General features: G+C 40.0%; 1 protein-coding gene across 3 annotated transcripts in view; it reads right to left on the reverse strand.

Moving 5' to 3' along the window:
- Positions 1-547: 547 nt before the first annotated feature.
- galnt13 (polypeptide N-acetylgalactosaminyltransferase 13) overlaps positions 548-19,050 on the reverse strand; it is a 36,598-nt gene continuing 18,095 nt past the window's right edge. For all 3 annotated transcript variants that reach the window (XM_018741667.1, XM_018741668.2, XM_018741666.2), the window contains exons 5-12: positions 18,427-18,634; positions 16,546-16,716; positions 15,287-15,404; positions 14,578-14,758; positions 10,007-10,146; positions 7,711-7,809; positions 7,436-7,570; positions 548-1,714 (exon numbers count right to left, since the gene is read on the reverse strand). In XM_018741667.1, coding sequence (XP_018597183.1) covers positions 1,574-1,714; positions 7,436-7,570; positions 7,711-7,809; positions 10,007-10,146; positions 14,578-14,758; positions 15,287-15,404; positions 16,546-16,716; positions 18,427-18,634 — 1,193 coding nt within the window. In that variant the 3' untranslated portion in view covers positions 548-1,573. The remainder of the gene's footprint in view (positions 1,715-7,435; positions 7,571-7,710; positions 7,810-10,006; positions 10,147-14,577; positions 14,759-15,286; positions 15,405-16,545; positions 16,717-18,426; positions 18,635-19,050) is intronic.

Genomic DNA, 19,050 nt, shown 5'->3' on the forward strand with positions numbered 1-19,050 from the left:
TGATATGGAAGTAGGTTAAAAAGTAACTAAAACAGTGCACTACAATCCAGTAACAGGTTACCAAATCTTAAATTTACATTCAGTTGCATGCCAGAAGACATAGAGGCTACATTATGGAAATTTAATAAAGTGTCATTAATGGTGAAGCTCAGCTCACATTTTACCATCATACTAACAAAAATTCGCTGCACAGTAACAAAGCAAGACTTACATTACTTTATGGGCCATTATTGTGTCCTTATCTGTAATTTCTCATCATTTATGTTACTAAAATTACTCAAACATACAGAATTGAAACTTCGGTAAATACCAGAACACACATGCTATGCTTTCATCAGCCAATGACTCGATTGAATACTCAGAGAGTGCAGAACAAAATATCAGTAATATATAAACCATCAGTTCATTCCCAAGCTTTCAATGAAGTTACAGCTTATCATAAAATGTCAGTAAGTGTCAAAAAGATCAGTATTTTCACCTTACCCTTAACTGTGATAAAATTCATGATATTTTATGGGAAGAAATAAGTAAACATTTCAATGCCAGTAAAAGTTTTATGTACTTTTGACAAAAATAAAAAAAAATATGGAACATTTTACATATAGCAGCACTCTAGAAACAGACACAAAACTTTGGAACACTATGAATTAGTGCAAAATAATTTTGAGAACATCTGAGAATCTGCATCACGTTTGTAAAATGTATCACAGCTTGATATGAATGCAACCAGGCAAAACCTGATCGAAAAACTCAGATATGAAATAACATATTCGATGGCATTTCTTCTTTGTAAAACCACTTCAATTATCACTTTGCTGCTTTCTCAACAGACAAATTGAGGAAATTTTTGGATATTTTCTATATTGAACTGTAAAATATGACTCAGTGACAACCTATCAGAATCATTCGTTCAGTGAGGAATAAGAGACCCTATCCCAGTACGTTATGGCATCTCCATTTACAATGAACATATTGAACATACTACACATACAGTATATGCTTTCTCCAACTGCAAGCATACCGACAAATTATACCGCAAACAAATGTTAATAATATGTCCTATTTCACGTAAACTTAGACTTAACACTCGTTACTGTAAAACACAGAAAAGCGTGAAACACAGATATGAATTAAGGGAACAATAAACAATTTTTCACATCAGGCATGTCATGTCCCTGCTGTCCTTACAGCATACGACTCGGCTAAAGTACACGGGATGATACCTATGAAGACTTGAAGACTCCTATTAAATGATATACAACCCACCCCTCAAAACATGGATACAAAAGCTGGCGTGAAGAACCATCTGAGCCTCAGTGGTGGAGCTGTTCCAACATCCGCATTGCTTCATATGCTGGTGATGACCCCCCTACCCACACGCCCGGGCACCGGCTCAGCTCCGGCGCTACCCTCAAAGCCTTTTTGAGCATCTGAGCCATGGAAACCACGCGGCGTGGAAAGTAGACCCTGCCATGAGGTGCGAGAGAAGAGACAGCCGTGGCGGCAGTGAGGGTGGGAGAACGGCCTGGAATGCTGTGGGGGTCTGAGACGCCTCCTCCTCCTCGATGTCCTCTCAGGAGCTCAGGGTCATATTCCGCAGCAGCCACTGCTGGGAGCGACTGCCACTGCAGTCCCGCAGGGTTGGCGCCATCTTGTCCTCCTCAGATGGCATGTCCAGGCACTGGTTACTGTTGACGTGCAGAAGAGTCAGACGCTGAGGGGAAAAAAAAAACAGACACAACGTAAGCTCATTTGGAAAGAAGTAAGAGCTCCCAAGTTCTGCTTTTCCATTAAAGAAATAAGTGGCAAATACATAGAAATATCCAAAATTATTAAGACCCTAAAATATGATAGCTTGGGCTTTATAAGCCTGCGAGACGTGGGTTGGTCATGCATTTTTTTTTTTCTCTCACTACCTAGTGTTTCCCAGGACAAGCACCTGTACATGTAGCTGTGATGTGAACAAAAGCTGGCATGATTTTCAGACACGGGCTGAAGCTTTGGACAGAAACTTGCTAAGCAGAGCGGCAGTCAGACAATGCATGGAGGTGTCACCCTCTTTCCCAAACTAATTCACAGCTTTTTATGATGAATACATAAAACATCGAAGTGGGTGGAGGAAACCCCTGCCACAGAAAATGGAAAAGACACTCACACTCACGCAAAATTTCTGATACTCATCAAAAATCCACAAGATAGAAGGTCACTCAAAAGACCCAAAGGAGCACTCACTGCCCACCAAATACTGAGGAAATACAAAGCGTCTAAAGGTTTGTAAAAGCAACGATTCAGCAATAGTAATACAACCCCTAAAATAACTTCAGTTTAATTTCAACCAAATTTAATTAAGAGTGAAAGCAGTGATGTAATGTATTATGAGTTATGCGTTTACAGAACAGTGAAAACTATACTAAACTACTAAATGATTGTTTAAAGGGATATGGCTGTTTATACTAAGTGGCTGTTTACAGGGATCTGTTCCGTAACTCTTATCTATAAATGAACATATTAGAGCAGGTAGGAGTTAAAGCTGAATAAATGTTTTTCTTTTTTTCTGTGATGATGCAGCCCAGTCTCCAATAAAAATATGATTGTGCTCTGCTTGAATAAATAATGTTTTTACTGTAAAATGAGTGCACTAAGATATGGACTGACACATTTAGATCTGCGCTTTTCTCAAACAGCAAAGAACTTTAATGAACACAGACCATGTTTGTATATACAGTGGTTAAAATGTCCTGTTGGGCAAAGAGCAGCAAAAATCCATGTAAATGACATCAGAATCCAATACAGACTGAAAACACTGAAAACAATTGAATTCAAATGCTTCTCAAATGCATTTATATCTGGACCATAAAATTAACTAAAGGATCTATGTTACCTGCTTGCTGATTATTTTAACATTTCAGTTTCAAGGACTACACGAAACAAGATTCCGAAAGTATTGAAAAAGAGAAACACATGTCAGATGCAACAGCATTTTAACTGTGTCTGACCATGTAAGGTCTGTAAATGGGATTGCAATATGCACTACGTCACATAAATACGAGTATCATTTTATGATTTTCATTAGGTTACTGGCTATTTTCTGTTCCTGCTCTGTTGTTATGTAATTATGGAAGACAACACTAACGACTGAAGGGGTCATGTAATTCCATGTCAATCCATGCACACAGTTTCAATAACTGCTAAACACTGGGCACAAGGCTGGGGGGTACACACTAGATGGGACGCCAGCCCACTGCATGGTTTATTCCATGTTAAACCAATTATTTCATTCAAGAATACCTATAGCAATGTTAAAAAACCGGATTTTTAAAGAATAGTGTGGCTATTATTTTATTACAGTATCTGACTAATTATTAGACGTTTTTTAAGTATTTGTACAATTTACTGATTAATCTAAATGAGATTCAGTTTGCTTGGTTTCAAAAAAAAGCAAGCCAAACATGTTTATTGACACATACAAATACATCATACAACAAACAAACATACCATCTACAATATATTGTAGATGCCAAGAGCACATCTACAATCAACAGCAAAATCATAAAAAAAAAAAAATTAAGGTCTCAGCTCCATCCAGGACATAGGTAGGGACCCACCAGGACTAGGGCTGAGAACCAGTGATCAGAATCAGTCACTCAATCAATCAATCGATCGATCAATCCTCTGGCTCCTAGAAATCACGCACATCTAGGACTATGAATCAGAGACTACAGAGTATAGTTATAGTGTGTGATCACAGCTCACACATAAGAGATAGCTAGTTAGCCAAAGTCTCCAGATGATTTCATGTGAGCAACACAACAAGTTAAAGTAGCCAGCAGAAAAGTACATGTTTTTACAGTCATTCCCATTTCTTGCCCTTCGACACGATCATCCTGTCGTGATGATCGCAACCATTTAGAAATTCCAGAATTAGAACAAACCTGCAATAAATTTAATGCAAAAATGTAACCTGTGATGAAAAAATATAATAGGAATATTTGCAAATGAAAGCCATGTCAGTTTTGTGGTTCTTTTTCACGGCAAAAAAGCACTCCACCTTAAAATTTTTGGTCGTCCATCTCCTCAACCTACAAGACTAAGAGTCATATTAAACTGCAGATTCCTCCTGAGTGTAGAAACAATATCTCATGTAAAACTGAAATCAGAAATGATCAAGTGATTTTCTTTATTTTTTTTAATTTATTTATTTATTTTCTTTTTTTTTTCTTTTTTTAATCAGGGCTCGGTGCGATGCTGCTTCCCGTTGACGGCAGTAAAAACCCTCTCATTCGCAATAAGTGGCTTATGAGGTATTCGGTGTGTGCACACAGCTGAGACCCACTAATTAAATGACAACAACTTCCAACAGTGGGCCCCACCATGTCAGCTACTTATCCCGTGACTGTACAGAAAGGGGCTGCTGACAAAGATGAGAAACGTCGTAGCGGCTCCAAACTCGTGGCCGACGCGGCGTCTTAGGGCAGCCGCAGGCAATGCAGCGAAACATCTGCATCTCCGTTAATGAAACCAAGATGCATCCTATACTGAAACTTATTTGCACAAGTTACTTTAATTAAGAAGCTTTCGGGAGGAGTTATACCTGCTAGCTGTGACACTATTTTTTTTGTTTGCAGGCTTTTAAAAGCGAGCTTAAACTGACTCGTGTGAAAGGAGGCTCATGTCCTAATAAATGACGAAGCCTCGGCTGACCTTCTCCACACGAGGGTATGATGGACGCTTTTCGGCCGAGCTCTCGCCACCCCGCCTGAACTGGCGGAGGAAGCGCTGATCCTGAATAGGCCACCCTTACATTCCAGTATCTCCGGGGCCACAGAAGGCCACGCAGAATACAAATGGCCCCAGCAGACAGGCCACGCACATCTCACACTCGCCTGCACAAGGTTTAAAATAAGAAGCACTGAAAGGTTGCTGTACTGAAAGGGCTGGAGACGGACAAGCGGACAGTTTGGTATTGACAGCAAGAGAAAGGCAAAATGGTTAAAGATAAAGAGACTGGCAGGCAGGAAGGCCAGACTGGAGAGATACACACATGCATATGCAAGGGCAGCGAGGCAGGTACTGACAAGGGCTGACAGACTTTTTTTGAAAATTTTTTCCAGTAAACAGATGTGGTCAGACAAAGATACAAATGAAGGCGGGTTATTGAAATTCAGTGCGTAGAGAATAAAAGCCTGTCTACGGTATAGGGAACACAGCTGTCCAGGGCGAAGAGGACATTTTCAAAAGCGGCTCTCGCTTTCTGAGGACCAAAAAAAAAAAAAAAAAAAAAAACCACACCATGAAAGCCCTTATTTTTTTTCCTACAATGACGGCACACTTCAAAAGGACTTGTAAACAAAAGCAGGCACATTTCAGTCCGGTACATAAATTATCTGTTAAAAATAAAACACACTTCTCTAGGGCTCATTCAAGTCAAAACGGTGTGTGGGATGAGCTACTGAACCTTCATATGAAATTAAAATATTTACGTAGCTATGCAGCATAAATGCCCAGCAGGACTTCGGATTTCGAGTCGGAGATCAATAAAGATCTTGCTTATGCACAACGATATTTCAGGGAGGCATCGATTGGGTTTATCTGTACTCCCGTCTTCAAAAAATATATTATGAAGTCACTTATATTTAGTATTAAAATTGTCTCATCATTCATTATCAATAACTGCTTGGCCAATGCAAGGCAGCAGTGGCCTGGAGTCTATGGCAGAAGCACGGGGTTTGAGGGGAGTGTACAGCAATCACACACACACACACACACACACACAGACTTACTACAAGCAATTTAGAGTCACCAATTCCCCTGAAACATATTTTTGGACTGTGGGAGGAAACTGGAGCACCCAGTGGAAATACATGGAAAGTCGACAGACTGAACAGGATTTGAACCGCCAGCCAAACCCTTGGAGCGGTGAGGCATCACCACTATCAGTCGTGCCACTGCGCTGCCCTACTATTATAATGTATGTAGTTTACACACTGTGTCCAGCAAAGGTTGACTCCAGCAGATTCCTACAAGCAGGGCACCAACCCGTGCTGATGCGAACAGCTAAAATGTTCAGCAAAACAGCCTTTTAGGACTGTTGAAGTTCTTAAGGCTCCCGGCCTGTAGGATACTACGGTACACTGCAGAGTATGCAGTGATTTATGCAGTGTATGCAGTGCTCCACAGCAGGCTCAGAACCCAGGCACTCCAGCTTCCACCATGAGACAAAGAGAAGCGCTAACACACACCGACATCAGTTGGCTCACAGACGCAGCTCTGCAGCCACGGGTCAAATGCTTCACACTGCGGTCTACGTGCAGAGCACTGAAGCGCTGCTGCACTTCTACAGCCACTTAAAGCACACAGCACACAGAATGCCTTTTACTGTTTGGGAGGAAGGTTGCCAAGCAAAATGTGCACTATAACAATATGCCGAATCTATGAAAAAAGGAGGAAAAGTCAATACCGTGTGGGTTCCTACCTCTGTGTCAATCACCAAGTAATTTGGAAAGTCAGACGATGTTAAATAATGACCACGTTGAATATTAATGTGATAAAACTCAGCGGAGGTGCCAATCAGACAGGAACATTGCCTCCAGAAATAGTGCGATTGAGACCAATGGCAAGCTGCTGCTGTCCACTCAAATACGTGAACCATTAATAGTCCGTTTTTTCATATTTTATGAAAGACTGAACAAAAAACTTATTGCAAAAGCTAAAGACAGGACAAGACATCGACTAACTGTCTAATTCTAACTTATGCATTCTGCTGACTAATTCCAGTACTCTAGTTTCCCAATACTTCATTGTTGTCCACAGATTTTAGAAGTCCTTCAACATAACGGTAGTACAACTAAGTAAACTGTATCAAAATATTAAACTGGAATAAGCTATAAGCAACAGAAAATACAGCAACTAAACTATATGAATCAAGGTACACATACTAGGAGAATTACATTTGCATTACATGAACAGGCTTACCTTGAACACAGATTTATCCCCACTTCCCGAAATACTAAATAAAGAAAATTACATGCAAGTTTGTACAGATATGTAAACTGTGAATAAACTACTGTGAATTGCTCCCATGTAGAGGATGAATAAATAATACATAATTATAGTGAATTATGATCAATATTGTGCTTTTGATGAAAAAGACGCCAATGTTCACTCAAGGAAAGCAGTAATATTTTGATTAAGCTGCCTATGATGCAAATGGTGCAAGAGACGCCACTAGGCAGATTTATCCAGATTCAGGGGGATAATTAGCTCAGATTTAAAACTGACTGCAGTACAAACCATGAATGGGGAGTGAAATGATCAGAAAATAGCCAAGTGCTGTGATTTGTTTAGGATAATTTAGGGGATATGTAACTGTGCTGCTGAACATGAAGAGGACTCATAATAAATAGGTGTGAGGAGGTCAAAGGTGCAGTGTACACACCTCCGTGTCATACTCAAACATCTGGTTCCCCTTCATATGGTGGCACTTGAGCATGACGATGGGGCCGTTCAGCCGGGAGACGTCCAGGCACAGGTCGTCCGTGCGAATCTCCTTATCCGCAGTGTAAGAGAATACCTGCGATGAGGGGAAGGTAGCAGGATGACGAACTGGTCAAGATTCCAGACACCGCCTTTGCAGCCCTAAAGGGCACAAAGCACCTGGCTGGAATGAGCGGTGCACAACATCTGGCCTCAGTGTTTCACAAGACTGCTCACCTGGTTCCCGCCCATCCCGTGACAGTTAAAGAATCCGACCTTCTCATTCTCCTTCCTGCCCATGTTATCCAGGCACTGGTTTGTCTCCACGTTTCTGATCTGAAAGCAGAACAGAAATCACACTGGAAAGTCGGCTGACCGGGCCAACCTCATTAATGTTTACAACCACACCAAGCAAGAAAACAAATCAGCCACCTGGTGAATACATCTGCTTAACCTGCAAATGAACGATGGCATGCCAAAAGAGCAGTCTGGTCAACACAAAGAGCAAGTGAGAAAGAAGTATTTAAAAAAAAAAAAAAAAAAAAAGGAGCGCAAGTGAAACATGCATCATCAACATGACCATTATTACAGTTGGTACTGTACTCCAAGCATAAACTGGTAACTTCCAAATATGTAGTATAACGCCAGCGTCTTCCGCAAAACACCAGAACAGTCAAAACCATTGAACATAATGCTTCTAGCTCTTTAAAAAAAAAAAAAAAAAAAAAAAATCACTATACGGGAAAGTAAATGGGGATAGCCCATCTTTAGTGTATTTTCAAAACAGTCTTAAGCACTTTATTCTCTGATGAGAGCCTCTCTTTTCAACAAATTACCCCCGAGACATGACATTCACATCTCGCCAGTATTACGCAGTTTCACAATTATAAACGGAAAAACACTTTTCACTCCGAACTAACAATTCAATTTCACTAGCAACACTGTGACTGAAAACACTTAATTAGAACCGCTGCTCAGCAATGCAAATGAGTGCATGAATCAGTGACTGTCTCTCACAAGGCCTCTCCCAAGTCACACAAATTCCTATTTAAGGATTTCCGAAATGAACACAGACCTGCCAAAGTAATATACTTCCAAGAATTGGGCACACCTGAGAGTATAATTGTAATAATCAGAACATTGGGAAATACCTGAATATTATGACACCATAATTAAAGAAAATCAAGGTAAGAATGAATAAAGATCTACCAGTTAGGGACTGTAGGCCAGATATTCTGCTGACCTGTAGGAGACTGCTGTACATGTCTGCTGAAATGAAGTCATATCTGAAGAAAATATTATTTCTTACAACTCTCCCCTTCTGATGTCCATGATACCGTGAAAGGTTCCCGCTCTCTCATGGGCTGAATTAGTTTCTTTGCTGTTGAACTTTCAACAACCAATTGGTGCTGGTTCTCTTTTTTAAACAGCTGTAGGCCTTAAAATGTTCACTTGTTACCTAAGAAACAGTTTAGCTTGGCAAAAAATGCAGACTTTGAATCAAATGGAGTGATTTGGACAGTCATAAAAATAACATCTCTAAGGTATCTGGTTAAGGTATTGAGTACAGGATACTCCATTTCACCTGTCAAACACAATATTTTTTCCTTTCACTTTTTCCACTGATAACACAACTGGAAAAGTGAAACAGCTTTCTACTTAATGTATAAATAGGGCCAAAGCCTTGTCTGTTGCAATTTATGGAAATACATTTTGCTCTACTGTATTACTCTAGTGGGGGGCACAGTAGTGCAGCAGGTTTGGCCTGTGCCTGCTCTGCTCTCCAGTGGGTCTGGGGTTCAAGACCCACTTGGGGTGCCTTGCAGCAGACTGGCATCCTGTCCTGGGTGTGTCCCCTCCTGCTCCAGCCTTGCACCCTGTGTTGCCCGGTTTGGCTCCGTTTCATCACAACCCCGCTTGAGACAAGTGGTTTCAGACAATGTGTGTATTACTCTAGTATTAATTATTTTTAATATCTCTGATGCTTTTTTTTCAAAGTAACTTACAATGTTAAGGCTACAATTATTTACCCATTTACAGAGCTGGGTAATTTTAAGGTAAGAACCTTGCTCAACAGTACTACAGGCAGAGGTGGGGATCAAACCTACAACCTTTGGGTCCAAAGGCAGTAGCTCTAACCACTACAGTAGCAGCTGTCCCTTTTTGTTACTACATACTGTTTAGCCCTCAAAAAGACAACTCCTATTCTTCAGTTTTACAAAGTAAAAGTTTTACTCGGCTTACTTTTCACAATTTAAATTATATTATAATACACAATATGTTATAATATGCGTTATCTGTGACAATATGAAGTTTTCCTCAGAGTAAGCGCAGATATTTTATCAGAAGTATCACTCCAGGCAGGTAACATAAACTTATACCCATTGATTATTAAACTGCCACGCAGATTCCGTTTAACTTTACATTATATTTGCTAAAGCTGTTCAGGGTTAGTTTTCTTCTCCCAGCCCCAGGAACCTGCCCCAGTTCCTGCGTCACTAATCCCCAGAGCAGCGAGTAAAATATATCATACTTCACCAAGCGAGAAGTATCTTCTCGGGATCTGGGAGTCGGGGTAGATATTTTCCAGGTACCAGGAGAAGGGTTTGCACTGCAGCGCCTCTCGCAGGGTTTTGCGGGACGAGACATCTCCGTACTCCACCTTGACCACACCTGACGCAAAAAAGAAGGGAGGATACTTTAAAAACACGCAGATTCCTTCAGCAGGAAGCTCCTCTTTAATAACCGAAGCAATCGAAATAGCAGCTGACGCATACCGTGGATGTATGAAACAGTAAGTGAGCGCTTCGCCACACATTTCACAAGCTCTCATAAAGCCACAGAGTTAATAACTGAAAATGGTTTGTAATCTTAAAATGTCACATTTTCCTGATCAGTTGGAGGGAATCAGTTTTCTACATGAATTACCTAATACGAGATAAAAATCATATTACGTTGCTGAATAAATTGGGGAAAATCTGTAAATTGTTCAGAGTAAGTCAGTAAAAGCATCAGCAAAGAAATACTACTACTATTACTACAACTACAATAATAATAATAATAATAATAATAATATAATAATGAAAAAACCAGTGGACTTAGAAATCTTTTACAGTATTTCATTGAAGTGAGAGTGAATGAGAAATCATTAAAAAGACGGAAATAAACCTGTGTGTGTGTGTGTGTGTGAGAGAGAGAGAGAGAGTGAGCCTGCATTGCCCCCTGTCCATTACACTAGGTGTAAAAGCAGACAATTTCAAACAGTCAGGTCACATCAGCAGATGAATAATGTATCATATTACCACACCTCCAAACTTCAAAAAGCCATTAAAGGTGGCTTGCAGGAGGCCACCAGGCCCCTGTGCGGGAAATCACAGGGAATTAAATGCCTGTTACTCACACCACCTGGCTTTTGCCCCATGCGGCATCTCTCCGGCCTAGATCCCAAAATGCCCTGCCTCAACTCCTGTGAAGAATGTAGATGCCAGCACTTTGGTTGTGTAGCACGGGACAATGGAACGGCCGTATTGACGGAACGCACTTGGCACCCAGTCCGGCATGCGTGATATACCGCAGTGCTGCAGAGTAAAGGAGGAGCACATGCACTGCTGAACGTGGACACCAGGGGGAACCACTCTAACACAACATTGCATTTCACAGCATTTCAGCACTGATGCTGCTGATGCTGCTGATGCTCAGGTTCTCATACTAGGACCTCTTTCCAATCTCATGGAAGTCCTGGAAAAGGTTAAATTACACATTTTCGACTTTTCTTTTTTAATTACAATAGGGATGTTAAGAATAAAGGAACAGTGGAAGCGGCACTGCCCATTCAAATTGACTTACCAAATAAATATGGAAATATTGAATATTAAAATATTACAATAGTTTGTTGAAATAATTTGTTTTCATTTTTCACAGGAGGCATTTGAGACAAAATCTTCCCTCAAAAAAAAAAAAAAAAAAAAACATTCAGGGTAATACCAGCATAGAATTAAGTTCCTACCTATCTGTATGGTAAAGATTCCAACAGAAGACTTTCTTAGTCTCTTAATCATAACTCTCATAACGCACTTCCAAAAAAGATAAAGTGTTTAGCATAATTGTGTCATAATCTTTCTGCTTGATTTTGAAATTCCTTACGGTGGACAATCAAAAAGCGGTACAAGTATCCATGTAGCAGAACTCTTTTGAAATAATTGCTCTTACTGCAATTAAAACCAATTACCTAAGGGACTGTGAGATATTACGCCTACATGGATTTCATACTACAGCAGGATTCGTGTGCCAATAGAAGGAGTAACTGGAATCAATACTAATTTCTATCCATTTGGTAATTTAGCAAAATTTGACTGCAAACGCATTATATGAAGAAGTATTCCAGAAAGTGACGATGATTCTTGGCACGCAGCTTTATAATGACTTTTCTACTTTGCGGAGAAGACAATGACAGATTATGAGAAAGGCTCAGAAGCAGACTACAACATCCATCATGTATGAGAACTTGAATTTCACCATAACAAAGAATCATTTGAATGTCTGGTAATAGACTTTGCGCACTGCTTTCCCTGGACTCCACTTGCACAATGTTGTAGTGTTCAGCTGGCGATTCAGATGTAAATATCCCCTTCACTTCGCAAAATATGCTTGGCATCAAGGCTACAGAACAGAATCTAAATGAGTGAGCGAGCCCTTTATTAAAGCCATTCAGCTGCAACTCCCATAAATCCACGAAAATAAATGCACTGCTAAAGAAACCAGTGAGTAATTAATTATAGAAAATCGTGTTTGAAAAGGTCATTTTACACAATTATGCAATTACATCACTGAACAGAGCAATGAAAATCTCACTCTTGTCAGTCACACTAGAACTAATAGAAAAGTTTGTAACACAGTGTGCTTAAATCGAACATGGTCAAAGGACTGACAGACAATATATATAATAAAAACATATATAATACTATATACACTGCATAATGTGTGTATATATACACACACACACACACACACACACACACACACACACACACACACACACACACACACACACACGTCTGCATTTTAAGCTATGCTACTCATTATTTACCCCTTCATACAGTTGGGTATTTTGTTCACTGGAGCAGATCAGGTTAATTGCCTTTTCGAATAGTAATACAGCAGGAGCAGTGTTTCCAACCCGGGCCTTTTGATTTCAAAGCAACAGCTCGCTGCCCTATTTTTACATGTTCACGTACAAGTGCCAAGGTAAGCTAAGTCTGCGCAACTAATGATCAGACAGCACTGTGTTTTATGGATACGGCGCCAGGGACGGCCAAAGAGGCTGCTTCTATGATGGCATTGTGACTATTTTAGTAAATGCATCCAAAGACAAACACATACTGCCCAATCACAGAGTGCAGTATAAAATATTTAAGTGACACATTTCAGCAACTGTGAGTTCACAGAACTAAAAAATAAACAGTTCAGTACTAACAAACTAAAGCATTCCATACTTAAGAGAATTTAAATAGAAGAGATCCAGTCTACGGTGATTCATTAAAAGAAGCAATTTCTCAAATAAGAACTTAATTGTTTAAAGCAGCTCTTAAAACTGCCTTGACAAATACAGTAAGCATGCTACTACTGAGGAGGTTTACCACCAGAAAATGTACAGGAATTACAAAAAAAGATTTAGTGTGACTTCTTTGCATTAATCCCGATGATTAAACTGGCAACACTTACCTTAGCACATTATTCATTTTCCCTGGAAGGACATTTAAGCCCTGTTTCCAAATATAGCACATTATGCAGCTTTTTGCACAATCTCAAGCTCAGGGAACAGTGTTCCACATGATGCCTGTAACACGGAGTGTGGAATGGCAGCCCTTCAATGTCAAGTTGATGGTCACACGTCAACTGGCCGATTTTACTTTGATGCAAAGTGATCGATTCTGAAGCATCTACACAGACAAATGGCTCCCCAGTTTACCAACAGAGCTGGGACCAGGAATCATTTCATCACTCCTCTCACTCAAATATTTCTGCTAGTTCTTGATGAATTCAGATCTCCAAAAAAGACCAAATAAAGTCTTCATGCAGGATATGAGCAGCTCCCATCAGTGCAATCTTCTGAACTTCAGTTGCATCAGGGAGCATTTCCAAGTTGGTATAGAAGCCCTTCTTGAATGTTCCTAATGCTCCCACCACTGCTGGTGTCACCCTGGTCTTTACAATACACATTCTACTGACCACAATTTCCAGGTCCATATACAGAGGTTTTCAGCATAATGTTTGCTTCATCTGGAATAGCTGTATGAATCAAAAGGCAGGTCTTATCCTTCTTATCATGCAGCACTCTGTGAGCACTCTGTTTTTGGATAGTGTACAATATGTGACTACCGATTAGTCACAAGTGATGGTTATTATCATTAAAAAAAAGTGTAGGAAGGTTATCAGGTTTCATGTATCCTGCGTTTTATGTACCTACTTGAGCGATGAACATCGGTGCATCAAGTGGAAAGTAAGACACTAGGTTTACTTAAGAATCACATGTCTGCAGCTATGTCTCCTTCTCTTAATGTAATGCACAAATTGTATTTTCGCTGAGATGTATGTCGCTTTGGAGAAAAGTGTCTATTAAATGAATAAATGTAAATGTATAATAATAATAATTATTATCATTATCTCATACTACTGCTACAAAGTCACTATCAATCAAAGCTTAATAGTACTTATGCACATTGATTTATTTAGAAGAACAGATCTCCACAAAGACTTATTCAATAGCAACTGTTCATTGAATAAACATTTTTCATCTTTTTATTGATCCCTCAAGAGTTGTAAACACTGTGGAATGTAGACAAATGACCTCGGTCCCAGATGCCTGCTCTGTTTCAGTGTTTTACTGACATCTATCGATTGCCAGCACAAACACAAGTTGCGTTAGCTCCACAACACGGAAATTTTAGAAAACAGGTAAGCAAAGACAAATGTATAATAAATGTACCGGAAAATGTTTGTGCCTTTGATAACTTGAAGTAGCCTTTACACTCGACATCTGCTTAAGGGTCAGAAGGGCACCTCACACCCAAACAGCCGACAACGGTATCTGACAGCAAGGCCCACCTGGCGAGATGATGTAGAAGAAATCTTTGAAGTCATCCATCCAGACCTCAGCTAGACGCCGGTTGTTCTTATTTATGACCTGACCCGTGCCGCCAGGGAAACTGTACGGCGTGGCCTTGCGGAACACATGTCCCACATGGGAGCATGTGACAATCTCAAGAGAGCCACCACACTGCCAGACCTGGAGAATGTGGAGGCAGGGAGATGTTTAGTAGCACATCCAGATCAGTCCTCAGCAAAGTCCTGAAATGGAAGCCTGACTACAGGACACAACGGCTGTGAGCGCTGTTATCCCTCACCTGCTGGATTCATATGTTTCATTTAGAAGTGCTACAAGAACTGCGCCTAGAGATAAACGAGTAATTCCCTACTGTAAAATCTGTACAACAACAATGACAATGTCATGTGATGACAAAAAGTATCATAACAGGGCATTTCAGACATAAATGTTTCATACAGTAAGACATTTGGTTGAAGGAATAAATGTAAAAAAGGAGCTTACAGATCAACGCAGAACACTATTATTGATGCCTTTGTCCAAAGCAACTTGGTGTGAGATAATCAACTTTACAACAGCTCACTCATTTATGCAGCAGAGTATTGTTACTCAAGCTATTTAAGGTAAGTCGCTTGACCAAGGCACATACAGCAGGAGTGATGCAGAGTGAGCCAAGAATGTCAGCGAAACTATTAAGAAGGAGGGAATTACCCTGAAGGACATTTCCAGGTTCTCTCCACCCCAGATATCCATCCCAGGGTCGTATGTTCCAATCTCTTCAAAGTAGGTTCTGTCTATAGAGAAGAGCCCTCCAGCCATTGTAGGGGTTCTGCAGGAAGGGGAAACATCACTCAAGCGCATATCAGAAACAGACAGGAAGCTGTATCCCTTCAGCAGAATATCAGCAATTAATTTATCTCTCGGAAAAGTAACAGCAAATTTTCAATGATGTCAGATTTCAGGAGACCTACTGACAACCCAACTAACTATAAAATTACATTATTATCGCAATGGCTTATTCAAAATGTCCAAAGTTTTAATACTATATAAAATGTGGTCCATGCATACCGATGCTTTAGGGCAAAATAAAGAATCTCCACATAACACTCTTGACTGATGCATTATGTCAGTTCTACCGAAGGTGTTCAATCATGCTACATTGTTTTGTACTGTTACTTGGAAGACACTGAAGTTTTGACAGTGATTTAAATTCCAAATTACACGTTTATCATTTGACTGATGTGCCTTCAAGAAAGCCTTGGGAAACAGCACACAAGACAGTGCAGACACTGTAATTCTCTGCACTTGATGGCACTTCATGCTCTTGTTCTGATGACCTTCTACATTCATGGAAGACTGAGCGGCTAGGTTTTTGTATACTGACCACAATTACATTGCACAACTAGCTAGAATGATCTAACAAGGGCATCAAGAACACCACCATAATGTTTTCTACTAGCAAGCTGAAACAGATTATTTATACTGAAAACACATCTTAATGCCAGGGAACTATACAAACAGGGGCTTTTATACATGTCCAATTTCTGTAAAACTTCTAATATTAAGACATGCTGAGACATTAAGTCCTAAAATTATTAACTAAATGTCTGATGTTTTGGCATATACAAATCTCATTCCGAAGCAAATGTCAGAGTGTATTAACAAGAACAGCATGTGTTTTGCTTTTTATCTCTCAATGATTTTTTTTTTTTTTTTTTCCTACAGCAGAAAAGCAACAAGGATCATAAAACTAAATGGTTATTCTTAGAAGAATGTGCTAGATCTTAAGGTTAAAGTTCCTTTTACATTTCTGACTCCTAATAACAACTCCAACTTTGTTCTGCACAAGCTGGGTCAAAATGAATATAAATAACATGCTAAGAGAAGACGCTTTGGACTTTCATGTATCACAGTAGCTTCCTTCTTGACAAGCTCATGTGCTGCAAGTTGAGCTCAAGAAGTGCACTTGCCGGACAGGGAGCGTCCTGTCCCCTTTCCGCCTGTCCATCTCTCTCTGGGGCACAGGGTACCAGCGGAAATTCAGCTTCCAGTTGAACCCGCCATACGTCATATCGGACCCAGCCATGTACTCGAATGTGTCGTCGCTGATGACGTCAATAATCGGGCACACCACAGCTTTCCTGTAGGGATGGAGTTTGCACAAAGCAGTGAAAATCAGAAGCAGCAGAGCGGCACCGGTAGGTGAATGTGGTTCAAGAAATCAATGGCTCCCAAACTGAATTTAAGATTGGCTTTCATATAACAGCCAGCATGGAATAACCTGAAGCTGGCCTGTGCTCCCCTGGGCTGGGTGAAAGTGCTAGGTTCTCATTGCTCACACATACAGTTGCGGTCCAGTGAGTGTTCTCTGGCTGCAGGTAGAATAATGCACACAGCACACTCCACAGTGGTCCAGCAGCCCATAGAGTAAAAATTAGCAGGTGGTTTCCAGCATATATGCTGAACGAGGCATTAGTATGGCACTTTAATGGGTACACAAAAGAACTGGGTAATTGGCAACAGACGAATAAACAGTTGCACTCATTCATTGTTGCAACGTAATAAACTCGCAGCACATTTACATTTATTCATCTAGCTGACGCTTTTCTCCAAAGTTACTTACAATGTTAAGGTATCTACAATTATTTACACATTTATACAGCTGGCTAATTTTACCGGTGCAATTTAGGGTAAGTACCTTGCTCAATGCTACTTCAGCTGAAGGTGGGATTCGAAGCTTCGGATCCAAAAGAAGCAGCTCTAAGAACTATGCTACCAGCTGCTCATTGGAAATGAATCAAAAACTGGTTCATCAAAGCTGAGGACAACTATTTAATACTTCAGTATCTCATTTTCACATTAAAAACATTTGGCTTTCTTATTGATTACACATACTCTATAAACACCATCAACAGGAGCACCAATTGGGAGTCAACACAGAAAGCAAGTGATGTTTAATAAACAGAGCTTAATTAATTTCAGCTGAAGAAAATGCTTTACAGCCAAAAATTATGTAGGCAGTGAAAATGCATTAACTAGAAAAAAACTGCTTGTTGAAATTGTCTAAGTTTTATGCAGCACTGTGTGTTCTGAAGCATCCAAAGCATTTACATTAATTCATTTAGCAGACACTTTTTTTACAAAGTGACATACATCTCAGAAAACAATACAAAAAGTGCATTCCAAGAACATAAGGAGACATTCTACAAAAGATATCTAGAAAAATACATTTTTTTCCTAACTCAGCGTAACACATGAAAGGAAAAGAAGTCAATTTGTTTACTGCTTTTCACCTAACTATATCTTCCAGTCCTCTACATGTACACCTTAATCATAGAGAGAAGCCAACAAAGGGCCATATCCGTTCTCAGTTTCTTAGCTTGTCTGACAGGCACCATACAGAGAAGCACACAGCCATTAACCGAGAGACACGGCTTTTAAAAGTTCAACGTCATTAAAAATCACCACCACGGAACTGGATTTCTTAACCCGAAGGGGCATTTGATCTGTCATTCCGTCCAGAATATGACACACAGCAGCACCCCGCATTAATACAGCTGTTACGAAAAGATCTGAAAAGAAAAAAAATGTACTGCAGAAATGTACTGCAGTTTACTAGGCTTACGATTTAAGACAATCCCAACAACTTTCAGGTTCTAAAAACTTTTAAGCTAAAGGTATGCCATCTCTGCTCTAGGGAGAGAACATAAATAATAGACAACATATATTGCCATAAATGTAAATAAAAGCACAGTAATTCTGCATTAAGTGATTCTCTGTGATGTCCTTTAAAACGTAACTTAGATATTATTGATATAAGATGTCAAGACTCAAGTGCTGTGAACCATCACCTGTCCTCTTTAATCCTGGCCAACAGCGGCTCCAGCCAGCCCGCCGTACATTCACAGTGGGCGTCCAAGAAGGTGATCACCTGACCCCGAGTAGCCGCCGCCCCCCTCAGCCTGGCCCGGATGAGGCCCGAGCGCTGCTCCATCCTCAGGATCCGTACCGGCACGTCCAAGATCCTTACATAGTTCTCCAGCTTTTCCTTCAAGAAATCTAACAACATCATCTATTAAGCGTCTCACCTATTCACCTGTGAGTTGGTATAAAACATTGCCCTTTACTGATCACCAGCTATATATAATTCTGATATCGCAATAAGAGACCTGGTGATACTAATACCAGTAGTGAGAAGTCATAATGTGGAGATAATTAAAAAGGCTGATAGTGGTGTGAAAATAACTGTTTTACATTAGCCCTAACTATAAAGTATCTAGTATATAAAGTCAGAAAGATAATAAAATTGAAAATACAAGTAAAGGCTACAGAGCATTTTTCTATTGATTATAGCTCTATTGAAGGTTTTCACAGAACCTGATAAATGAACTATTATTAAGCTTTAAGTAATTGCAACTTAGGAGTAAAAATTAAGAGTTAAGGAGTTACAAACAGTCTTCCAGTCCCAGACGTAA

Source organism: Scleropages formosus, chromosome 12, assembly GCF_900964775.1.
Source record: "Scleropages formosus chromosome 12, fSclFor1.1, whole genome shotgun sequence".
Taxonomy (NCBI): Eukaryota; Metazoa; Chordata; class Actinopteri; order Osteoglossiformes; family Osteoglossidae; genus Scleropages; species Scleropages formosus.